We start from the raw sequence: 13,269 nt of genomic DNA on the forward strand, positions 1-13,269 counted from the left end.
TGCTGAGCCATAACTTCTCTTGAATCAATTATTTCTCCCTGAACTTTCTGTCCACTCCCAGATAAGTGATAAGACAGCCAGTCTACAAAATGGGATTTAAACAGTAATTTATTTTTCATATTTGCAATTAGAAAAAAATCTTAATTCTGTCGCTGATGATACCAAATTAAAATGTACAGCCTTGTCAACTAAATAAGGTAAGCATTAGATATCTGCCATGTCTCTGGTAGTATTTTTACCTCCTGGTAAATATTTAAAAACTCAGCGATCAACCTGAACGAGTACGCCACTACAATAACTGACTTCACTGAAAAGTATGTGGGAGACTAAGTAAGCAATCTGTGTGTTTCCCAACTGGAAACCATGGATGAACAGGTATATCCACTGCTTGTTGAAGCCCAGGTCTGAGGCACTTAAGTCAGACAACCCTGACCTATACAAAAAAATCTATATATGATCTATGGAGATCCATCAAAGATGCCAAAAGACAGTACTGGATCAAGCTAGAGTTCCAGGCAGTCACACACACTCCCACCAACTACGGCAAAGTCAGCAAAACAGCAGGCTACAAGATGAAGGCATGTAAAATCACTGGCACCAATGAGCTCAATGCATTTTATGTTCGTTTTGAGCATGAAGTCAGGGAGAGCACGCTCTCCACCCTGGAAGCCTCAGATGAACCTGTATCTGAGGTCACCATCGCAGATGTCAAAGCAGCCTTCTTGAAAGTCAACCCACTGAAAGCAACTGGCATGGATGGGGTACCCGGAGCAGCATGCAGGTCCTGCAAGAACCTGCTGGCAGGGGTCTTCGCATACATTTTTAGCCTCTCTTTACAACAATCTAAAGTCCCTATCTGCTTTAAGATGATGACCATCATCCTGGTACCAAAGAAAAGCCAGGCAGTGTGCCTTAACAACTATTGTCCGGTGGCTCTGACATCCATCATTATTAAATGTTTTGAAAGGTTAGTCATAACACAAATCAACTCCAGCCTCTCAGATTGCCTGGATCCACTACAGTTTGACTATTGCCGCAACAGGTCCACAGCAGACACCTATCTCCCTGGCCTTACATTCTACCCTGGAATACCTAGAGAACAAAGATACCTACATCAGACCTATTTATTGACTACAGCTCAACCATCACATCATTATTCATAAAAAACTCATTTCCAAACTCCATGGCCTGGAGCTCAGCTGCTCTCTTTGTGACTGGATCCTAGATTTCCTCACCCATAGACTGTAATCATTAAGGATAGGCAACAACACCTCCTCCATGATCATCCGTAACACCGATGCCCCATAAGGCTGTGTCCTCAGCCCTTTACTATACTCCTTAAACACCTATGACTGTGTGGCCAAATTCCCCTCAAACTCGATTTTCAAGTTTCCTGATGACACCACCGTACTGGGTTGGATTTCAAACAATGATGAGACGGAGTACAGGAATGAGATAGAGAATCTGGTGAACTGGTGTGACAATAATCCCTCCCTCAATGTCAACAAAATGAAAAAGATAGTCATCGACTTCAGGAAGCATAGTGGAGGAGGACATGCACCTGTCTACATCAACAGGGATGAAGTGGAAATGGTCAAGAGCTTCAAATTTTTACGTGTCCAGATCACCAACAACCTGTCCTGGTCCCTCCATGCTCACACTATAGTTAAGAAAGCCCACCAATGCCTCTACTTTCTCAGAAGACTAAGAAAATTTGGCATGTCCACTATGACTCTCACTAACTTTTACAAATGCACCATAGAAAGCATTCTTTATGGTCATATCACAGCTTGGTATGGCTCCTGCTCTACCCAAGACTGCAATAAACTATAAAGGGTTGTGAATGAAGCTCAGTCCATCACACAAACAGCCTCTCATCTATTGACTTTGTTTACGCTTCCTGCTGCCTCAGCAAAACACACAGAATAATCAAGGACCCGTGCTCACTGGACATACTGGACACCTCTTACACCTTCTTCTGTCGGGAAAAAGATGCAAAAATTTGAGGACACATTCCAATCAACTCAAGAACAGCTTCTTCCCTGCTGCCATCAGACTTTGAATGAACATACCCCTTTCTCTACACCCTAACTATGACTGTAACACTACATTCTGCACTCTCTCCTTTCCTTGTCAAAGTACGGTATGCTTTGTCTGTATAGCATGCTAGAAACAATATTTTTCACTTTATACTAATACATGTGACAATATCAAATCAAATCAAATGTCAGGAGGTAAAAAGGTTCAAAGCTTACTCCAGAGATTTGAGCACATAATCTAGGAGACTAACTCTTCAGTGCAATTTAAGGGAATACTGTAAGAAGTCCCATGTCACCTTTCAGAAGAAATATTAAACTGAGTGTCCATCTACCTTCTCAAGTGGATGTAAAGATCTCTTGACACTAACTGAACAAAAAAATGGGAGTTCTTTTGGTGTCCTGGCCAACATTACTACAAATACTTGTTGCTGTATATTATGCTGTTGCAAATATTTAATATGTTTGTAAACACAAAATAATAGATACCCAGTGTATTTTGAACTCCATGTAGATTGCGACGATTTGGCACAACTTTAAATTCATTCCCTTCTTTCCTTTGTCTCCTCTTTGTGAGTTCTGTTGCTGCTCTGCAAAGTTAAGATACTTCTGTTATTCAAATGTATAACAATTGTACAATTTCTCTAAACATTTTATAGTATCCTCTTGTTATTTTATTCTGTGACTAAATTATTTAGGAAATGCAAAGCTGTGCTACTAACAAGAAGTTTACAATTTTAGTAATCTGACAGCACTATTCTCTATTAAATGTACCTACAGATGAAGAAAATACAACAATTGAAAATGCTCAATTCAGATACTTCAACATTTGGTAAGGTGCTAAATTTGAGAGTTTCTGTAAAGTGTTCATAATTGGAGGAAATTCATAATGGCATGCACCACTTCAAAATATAACTAGTAATCCATACCAATCCAAAGTGAATTGATGACAGAAAAGAAAAACTGCCATTATATGCATCTCCAGGTTTTTCAGGCCAAACCATAAACCAGGTAGAATAATATTATTATGCATTGTTACCTTCTTAATTTACCCCCAAGCAATTCCTTTACTACAGGTAGGGAAATTTAGGATTTGACAGTGAATATTAGCAGGCTATTTGAGCACAGATCTTTCAGAGTTAAGTGTGATCCTGTTTTTGTCTGATTTTACACAGCATGATCAAAAATTAAAAGAGAGCGCCCTAGTTGATTTTTTTCCTCGCTCAAATGTGTCCAGCTGACACCAATTAAAGCAAAATAAGTATCAAACCTGGCACCTTCCTTATGATTTGCAGAGCCATTGGATAAGATCTCAAGACACCAGATTACTGTACTTCGTTGACAGATTTTCTGGGCCTTGACATTTCACAGTAGGATACAAGCAAGTTTGTTTAAAACTTCACTCCGCACCATTTTAGCGGAAGTGTGAACCCATGAGAAGCAGGAGCTGTATTACTCCAGAGACTAGAGCGTAAAAATCTAAGCTAACACTCCAGTGCAGTGCTGAGTGAGTGCTGCACTCTCATAGGTGCCATCTTCAAAATAAGAATTTAAATTGAAGTCCTGTATACTTTCTCAGTGGATATAAAAGATCCCATGGCACTATTCTGAAGAACAGCAAAGGAATAAGTCCTGAGGTCATAGATAATATCATCCATCAATCAACATCACTAAAACAGAGTATCTGGTCATTATCACATTATTTATGGGAGCTCACCGTGTATTTCCTATAATACAACAGGGACTACGTTTCAAGAGTACTTCATTGACTGTAAAGTCCTTTGGGACATCCTGAGGTTTTAAAAGGAGCTATATACACACACAATTTTTTTTCTTGGAATAAAGTAGCCAATTGGAAATTCTTTTAAACTTAATCAAAGCTGTATGATTTACCATCAGAAACCTTGTTTGGATGGCATGGAAATGACAGTGGAAACATCTCCTAATCAGGTGATATCAGTCCAATGGATATTTCAGTTTTTCTAGAAGGAAATGATTCCATTATATTTTTAAAGTTATATATTTAAAAACAATCTTTGGTAAAGTTGATCGTGATAAATCTTAGGTAGAACTTGGATTTAAGTCATTTTATGGGTCTCACAATGAGCAAAAGCTACTTAAATCAGTATTCTAGTAATATTGATTAAGGGTTATATGCTGGGCAGGTCCTTTGAGAGCTCCCATGACTCACAGCCTTTTAGTCAGTTGAACAGATGGAGCCTCAATTTAACATCTCGTCTGAAATTAGCATGGATACACAATTGGCTAACTATTAGAAGATGGAGAGTTGAGATAAGAGGGGCATTTTCAGGATGGCAACCAGTAACTAGGGGACTACCACTGAGATCAGTGCTGAGGCCTCAATTATTTACAATAATATATTAATGTTTTGGATAAGGGAAGTGAATGTACTATTGCCAGTTTTGCAGATGACAAAAATTGGTGGGAAGGCTAGTGGTGAGGATGACTCAAAGAGTCTACAGATAGGTATAGGCAGGTTAAGTCATGGGAAAAACTTGGTAGATGGAATAAGGTTAGGTGTGAAGTTATGCACTTTGGTGAGGGAATAAAGGTGCTGAATATTATTTAAATGGAGAAAGACTGCAGAAAGCTGCAACATAAAGGGATTTGGGAGTCCTCATGCATGAATCACAAGAAACTGGCATGCAAGTTCAGCAGGTAATGGAGAATGAAAATGGAATGTTAGCCTTTATTTCAAAGGCAATGGAGTATAAAAATAGGAAAGTCTCACTAAAACAATGCAAGACACTAGTTAGACTAAACCTGGAATATTGTGAACAATTTTGGCACCCTTATCTAAGAAAGATATAATGGCATTGAGCAGTTCAGAAAAGGTTCACCTGGTTGATCCCAGGTATGGAGGAAATTTCTTTTGAGGAAAAGTTGAGTAGGTTGGGCCTGAACGCATTGGAGTATAAAAGAATGAGAAGCAATCTTATTGGGACATATAGGTTTCTCAGGGGACTCTACAGGGTAGTTGCTGAGAGGTCATTTCCCCTTGTGGAAAAGTCTAAGACTAGAGGGCATAATTTCAGAATAAAGGGTTGTCCATTTAATGCAGAAATGAGGAGAAGTCTATTCTCTCACAGTTAGTGAATCTGTAGAATTCATTACCGCAAAGGACTGTAAAGGCTGGGTTGTTAAGTAAATTCAAGGCTGAGAGACCGAATTTTAATCAGTAAGGGAATCAAGGATTGTAGGGATAAACTGGGAAAACAGAGTTGAGAATTATATCAGATCAGTCATGATCTCATTGAATGGCAAGACAGACTCAGCGGGCCAAATGGCTTACTTCTGTTCCTACAACTTATGGTCTTAAAATTGATGCTTCCAAAATATGCAACATTTCTTCAATGATATAATGAAGCGTCAGCCTTCATTATGTCCTCAAGTTCTGGAGGGGCTTCAACTCCCAAGCTTCTAACACAGGAGGTAGAATGCTATCACTGAGCCAAACTGAGATTGCAAACTTTGTTTAAATAGTTAAGTCATTGACAAAATGAAACATTTGGTTGCAAAATATTTTTTGATGCAACTTGAATAAAAGCACAACCTTAAAAATGTAATTAATTTCCTCCAATACGCAGCACATTATTCATAAAACTATTGATCAGCAACACTTACATTGCTCATTTCCCATCATCATTCATGTCTACCTGTTGTATATGTTAAAACGTACATAAAAGTCATGCCCCTTATACATACAAGGTATTAAAAAGAGGGTGACTGAACATTTACATATCCTGTGTACTTTTGGTCTACTAGGTTAATTCTGTATTAATTTATAATTAATTTACCACATGGACTGCAGCGGTTCAAAAAGGCACCACCGCCTCCTCAAGGGCAATTAGGAATGGCCAATAAATGCTGGCTTAGCCAGCAACACCCACATCCCATAAATGAATAAAAAAAATAATAATTTTAATTGCCATTTTTAACTGAATAAGAATTGCAGAAATGGTTGTTCAATGCAGTAGACCACAAAGCACATTAAAACACGAAGGCTGAAGACCATCGCCAGGGAGCTGATTTACAAATATTGAAGTTACACTGAACATAATACAACTTCAGCGTTAGAGTACTAATTAGAGGAACTGAAGTTTCGATTACATCATTTTACACACAAGATTGATTTTCATTCGATACTTAAATCTTTTACAAATCAGCAAAAATCACCTTATTCTAACAGTAAGATCAACAAGCTATGAATTATAATGCTACTATTATGGCATACTTATTGAAATGTAAGCCTTTCAAATAATTAACATGGATACATCAGTAATAATGAATGAAACTGGTATCATTTTTAGCAAGGTGACAAGTAGCAAAAAGACCAATTTTATTGTTTGAAACCTTTGAGTTGCTGAACATAAATATAAAGTAAGATTAGTTACCTTTGATATGGTCCTCCTTATTCTTCAAATGTAGTTTATCCACCATGTACCTTAGGATATGCCTATTTTTTTTCTGGGAGAGGGGGCAAAAATCAATAGACCAGTGCCCCTTGGAGGGGTTTTATGCTCACTGAAATCATAACAGAGTCAACTAATTTCCTCAATAGTCTAAAACAAAAAAGGCCTGTCCACAGACCAGTCCTCCCAACTTTGAGATTGAATTGAAGGCATTATTACTTGGAGGAGAAAACAATAACAAAGTTAAACAACAATAAATGCACTTGAAATAAGAGTTAGAAATGGTAGAGGATGATGTGTACAAGATATGTCTAAGATAAGTTACTTTCAAATAATAGTCAGATCATCTGGAAGGTAGGTTTGGTCTTACTTTCTTCCTTATGTTTTTTCTTTCCATACCTTACATCCTCAGCCTAACCATCTTCAGCTGCTTTGTCAAAGACTTCCCTGCCATCATAATGTCACATGTTCATTCAATTCCATATACAATTCCTTTGACAATGAAGCAGTCTGTGCAAGCCCATGATATGATACTGGACAACATCCAGGTTTGGTCTGACAAATGCCAATATTATATATCACATAAATGGCAGAAAGTATTATCTTCAACAATAAAATCCAGCCATCTGTCCATGGTACACAGCAAAACTATAACAGAATCCCTACATTATCAATTGCTTGGCTTAGAACGACTAAAGATCAACACAGTGGCTACAAAAGAAGAGCAGAAATTGGTATACTGCTTTAAGTAGTTTGCTTTTTGATCTATCAAAGGCTATCCATTATTTATCAAGACTCAAAATAGACCACTGATAGACCACTGCCTGGATGTGTGGAGCAGCAGAAAATGCAATAAATTTAGCAATTCAGAAGACAGCAGCTTGCTTGATCAACTACCCTGCATATGATATCCACCACGGGCTCACTGTGGTTGCAGTATGTACTTCATAACTCACTAAGCTTTACTTTGATAGCACCTCCCAACTCTAGTAAGTTCTACCACCAAGAGCAATGTCATGGCAACATTATCACATGAAAATTCCCTCCAAATCACAAGGTATGTTGGTTTGGATATGTATCAAGGTAAGAATATAGGAAATAGAAGCAAGGTCATGCTGGTCGGCGCTTCAAGCCTGCTCAGTCATTCAAGAAGATCATGGTTGGTCATCTACCTCCATTTTGCCACCCTACACTGTCCCTTAACAGCCAAACATTTATCAATTTTGGTCTTGAATATTTTCAATGAACACTCACTGAGGGAGGGCATTCCTAAAATTCGCAAACCTTTTAGTGATCTCAGTCCTTCAAGATCAAATCCTTATTCTGACACTTTGATCTCTCTAGTTCTAGACTTGCCAACGAGAGGAATCATCTACCCAGCATCTAACCTGTTAAATCCCTTAAAAATTTCACATTTCAATTAAATCACTTTTCATTCTTCTTAATTCTAGAGAATGAAGGCTATTCAATATCTCCTCATAGGTTAATTCTCTCAATCTGATAATGTTAGGACAAAAATCCTGAAATTCCCTAATTAACAACCTCATACAAACGCCCAAAAAATATCACCATCCTCAAAAGGCAACAAAGGGTAGTCAGTAAATATAACAACTAAAATAACCTTTGTAATTGGGCACAGGGTTACTTTAATTGGAGATTAAGGTTGCCTTATGAATCAATTCATAAGACAGTAACTTTGGTTAGGAATTCACAGCGTACTATATTAAAGGTATTATTATTAATCAAATGTATACCCTCAAAAAACAAAGTCTAAAATATCACTTTTAATGTTAACTCACAAGGATAGTTGTCATGCACTGGCTTTTTCAGACAAAGATAAACATTCAAGTCCTTAGCTTTACAAAGTAGTAACCTGAATTTTTATTATTAGAAGTTAACAATTATCCTGATTCATAACTTGATGCTATAAAATACAGAAGGGCAGAAAATGTGCCTTTAATCATTGGTGAAATTACCAATTTTGAGGCTTGGATTAAACAAATATTGCAAATATATTTCATTGAAATATCATAATATATGATTGTAAAATACTACATCTTGTGTGGAATATTCCCAAAAAAAAACAGGGATGCAATCATGTAGATCGTGGACGAGAATAAAAATCCATATCTTCCTAGCCTGTTTTGCCGGCGAGATCAGCTTCATATCCAAAAAGGGCATGAAATCTATTAACATAAATGTAATCTAACATAAAAGGACTTACCTGCTCCCGCATGGCATCTTCTGGCCTCCCAGAATCTTCCCCTTCGCTGGCGTGATTCTCGTTGGCGAGAATCGCTGTGGTCTCCACCAGCAGAGACCAAGCTGCTTGGCCACGCCAGGGAGGACTGAATGACATTGAAGCCCCTGGGTAGTTGGAGGCGTGGCCAGGCAGTGTCCATCAGGCACTGGCACCATGGCAGTGCCCATCAGGCAGGGGCACCATAGCAATGCCCACCCAGCACCTTGGTAGCACCCAGTTGGGAACCATAAGTTTGCCAGGGGCAGCGCCAAGGGGTTGGGTCTAAGTGAGGGAGAGGTTATGACGGGGGGTATGCATAAAGACAGGGGGGGGGGGGCTATGCACTGGGGGAGGGCTATACAAGGTGGAGAATCGTGCAGGGGATTGGTCCTAGGGGTCCATCCGGAGACTCATCGGGAGAGTCCTAATGCAGACAACCTGTGTTGGTGTTGGGGGAGAACATGCCATCAATGATGGGGGGAGATCCAATGTCCATCGGGAGAAGGGGGGGAGGTGAAAGAGGTCTCCTGGTTCATTGTCAGATTGGGAGACTCTGTGCAATGGCGCCCTGAGCAGTCTGCAGCTGGATTCCCCCACTTCCCAAACCATTTTCAGACTTCCATGGCATTTGGGAAGATAGCCCCTCTCCCCAAATGTTATTAAGGTGAGAAAACCAAAACAACCCACACCAGTCCTTCAGGTGCACTCCACACCACAAATGTCCCACACTCCGTCACTTTGTGGGAGTTGTGCGCTGGTACTGGGGTGAGGGGGCACCTAAACACACAGATGAGCCCGGCTGCTGAGCACTTGAGCTTTGTTTGCAAGAACGCTCCAATCTCCCTGTGTACTGGGAGACCCCTTCCTCCCCCTACAGACATCGGGACTCCCCCATTAATGGCATCTTCTCCCAACCCCTCCCTGATATGGTCAGCAACATTGGGGCCCTCCAGATGGGTTCCCCTCCCCAATCCTTGACACATCCCCCTCCATGCCTGCCCCCTGATGCACCCCCATCATGACCCTCTTCGTGGTCCACCTGTGCACGATCCACCCTCCTCACCAATACTTGACTTCCACTGCACACGGCCCTTTCCCTCAACATAACCCATATCCCCACTCAGGCCCCATTCCCTCGGCACTGCTCCGGCACATTGACAGTTCCCAGCTGACACTGCCAGGGTGTCTAGTGGACAACACCATGTCACCAATGGCTTGGGGGCTTCAATGGCCTCTAAGCCCCCTGGTATGGCCATTGCGCTTGCTCTCTGCTTGTGGAGACCAATAGTGATTCACGCCCATATGAGATTCTGCCAGAGAAGTGGGAACATTCCAGGATGGGGAACAATTGTGCGCTGAATTCACTACTGCAATTGGGGTCCAGTCAATTTCCTGCTAATCAGCCTCACACCCTTTCTGGCTGTGGTCCGGCTTGTGCCAAGAGAAAGAAGCCTGGACAATTGCAAAACATTTGGCACCAGGTGCCGAACCAATTTTTCGGCCTGCGCACTATTTCCTGGAATAGGTGTGATCTACGCCAGGTGCAGCAAGGTCGAAAACTCACCTCTCATGAATCCAATGTTATCCATTTGGTGCTGAATGTTTTGAAGGTATTTTCTACACTGACCACTACAGGAGAAAACCTCTATTTGACAATTTGTTTCTCCTAATTAAACCACGTGCGCCAAATCATGGAAAGGATAGGTTTAATTGACATTCCAAGACAATTAATCCAGTTTTTAGGAAGAAGCAGATGGAAAATGGATCAGTTTTTGGTTGTTGGCTATTTAAAACAAACAATTCTATATTATGCGTAAGTTATATAAAATCCTTCGAGAAGCTCACAATACTTGTTGGCAAAATTTTATGAACCAATCACAACAAAGTCACAAGTAGCACAGTTCAGCACCGATAAAGACCTGATATTAGTTTTTAAAATCTTACGTAAAAGAAGCAGATTCTCCACTCTCAAAGCTATTCATAAAAATCTTTTTCACAAATGCTATGACACCAATCATTGTGACAGAAATATTAATAAAATCAGGAAACAAATCTATGATGTGGAAGAAAAGATTAAGCAGAAGTAGAAGCTGGCCTTCCACTGGAAGGAGTACAAACCTTTTCTTACAATGCTCTTGCATTTCTTCAAACTGCTTCCCAAAGAGGGAGTTTCTCATTATTGGGAAATCTGTAAAAATTTACAGAAGGCTGATAATTCTAATGCTTCCAAGACTGAGATGTACAGGTAGAAATATGTCTTGGGCAGTTCCACAAAACAGGCAGAGAATCATTCACCTGTTACACGTTGTTCCCATTACTAAGTTCCACTGACTTTAACGGAACTAAATATGGCGTTGGGTGCATAAAATGTAACCCACATGATACCACCCAGGACAAATTTCTAACCTGTGTCATGAAATTGTGGGTTTACCAAACAAGGGCAGGCTCAAAATCAATAGTATTTGGATCTACCTATGGGGATGCCAAGAAACAATTTACTCTCAGGTCTTCTTATTGCTTTGTAAATCAGAAGACAATAGATAACAAGAACCTCAAAACCTTGAAGTAAATGAGATGTAATAGACTGAACTACTGCGACAGTATGAAATATATCGGAGCAGCAGCTGAAACCAATATGAAATTTGTGAAGCCAACATCCACCAATGAAGAAATTTTTTCTATGACAAATGGCTGTTGTATTTGTCAGGCAGCATACTACAGCTGATTTTGGTTTCTATTGTCTGGGAGCTTTTCCTTCAAGCAGGATTTCAACTTAAACATTTCTTCAAGGTAGAGATTCTGAAAACCTGACAACATTTCCCTTCCTGTGACCCTCTAACACTGGGAAGCATGACATTATCAAGGGACCCTTCCAATTCACACAGCGCCCTACCTTGAAAAAATACTGCTGTTCCTTCATATCAATCTTGGAATTTTCCAACCAACATCATTGTGTATGCACAGAACTGCAGTGGTTCAAGGAGAAGGCCTTCTCAAGGCAACTAGGGATAGATTGGAAAAGAAGATTGGAAAACAGCCAATGCGACACCCTTGTTCAAAAAGGGAGAAAGGCAAAAGGCAGGGAACTGTAGGCCAGTTAATTTAACATCTATTCTTGGTAAGACACTGGAGTCAATAATCAAAGAGGAAATAGCTAATCATTTAGGAAAGCTGAATATAATCAAACCTAGTTGAAATGGTTTTATGAAAAGTAAATCATATTTGACAAATTTGTTCAATTTCTTTGCGGATGTAACAGGGACTAGATAGAGGGTAACCGATAGATGTAATGTATGTAGATTTCCAAAAGGCATTTGGCAAGGTGCCACATAAGGTGCTGATGTATAAAGTGATCATTAGAAGTATTTAAAGTGGAGATGGATATATATTTGATAGATCAAGGAATAGATGCTATGGGGAAATGACACAGCAAAAGAGTTGAGGTCGGCATAGATCAGCAATGATCATATTGAATGGTGGGGCAGGCATCAAGGGCCAGGTGGCCTACTTCTGCTTCCATTTCTTGCGTTGTACATTGTCCCAATGCCAAGGGTTTTTTTTTAAATCTATAAATGTCAAGCAGATCAGTAGTGTTCAAAGATATGTTTGAGTCAAGATTGTGAATTGTGTTAATCGCAGTTCTTAGGGCAGAAAAATTTATTTGGTTATGCCTCTATGAGAAATCAAATCAAAAATGCTTTGAAATTGTTAACCAGAAATTGTTGCAGATAGTCCAAAACTACATTGCACTCAATATTGACTTCTCCTGACATTAAGCTGTTAATGAACAAACTAGGGAAAAATGTCTCAATTAAAAATGACTTCTGGCTTCCTTTCCAGTCTAACAGACATCCCCACAACTAATGCTCTTAAAACTGGTCACTTTTAAGTTCAAACATCTTCTCTGAAAGATACAACTTTCTCAGGCATTACTCAACTATGTTTCTCTTTATAATTAGATTTCAGAGATCCTGATTCTTAAGATCTCCCAATGAATGAAAAATTATTCAAGCCTTTTCTGTCTTCATAGAGAATGATCCACTACTGCACCATCAAAGTTTGCACCCTAGTATGGGGATGAATATCAGCATACTTGTCATGTGAAAGGTTCCATTGAAGATATCTGAGATAAAAACTGAACCAAGGTTTCAAAAGTTGGAACTGTTTAATTACAAAGCAGAAAATACTGTACAAAAGCCTTTCCTAATGACAAGGTTAAAAAAAAAGTCTGAGGCTGATGCCAGAAACAAGGAAAATACTGCGCTCGGAATGGCTCTATGTGCAATGTGCACTTATTGATGGAGTGTGGGTTGGGGGGCTGGTGGAGATAAAAGATTTCAAAACTCTCAAGAGGGCACTGTTCCAATGATTGACTGCTGGCTGGATGATAGGCCTGTCCTAAGGTATGTAGAGGATGAACGCATGAGGAAGAATCACCTTTGTCTGTAGACAGTAAAAGAAACAACTGATATTTAGATGCCTATCAGCGAAAGAAAATTTATTTAGGTTTCTATGTTTAGAGGTGAAATATCTATTTACTTTTTTCAAAATTATGATG

At 39.5% G+C, this 13,269-nt stretch overlaps 1 protein-coding gene across 1 annotated transcript in view; it reads right to left on the bottom strand.

Annotated features, from left to right (window-relative positions):
• zmat3 (zinc finger, matrin-type 3) overlaps positions 1–13,269 on the bottom strand; it is a 40,291-nt gene that overhangs the window by 5,873 nt on the left and 21,149 nt on the right. Inside the window, exon 5 of the mRNA XM_080185620.1 lies at positions 2,526–2,626. Coding sequence (XP_080041746.1) covers positions 2,526–2,626 — 101 coding nt within the window. The remainder of the gene's footprint in view (positions 1–2,525; positions 2,627–13,269) is intronic.

The sequence above is a fragment of the Carcharhinus amblyrhynchos genome, chromosome 3 (genome assembly GCF_965287045.1).
Source record: "Carcharhinus amblyrhynchos chromosome 3, sCarAmb.v2.hapA, whole genome shotgun sequence".
Classification (NCBI taxonomy): Eukaryota; Metazoa; Chordata; class Chondrichthyes; order Carcharhiniformes; family Carcharhinidae; genus Carcharhinus; species Carcharhinus amblyrhynchos.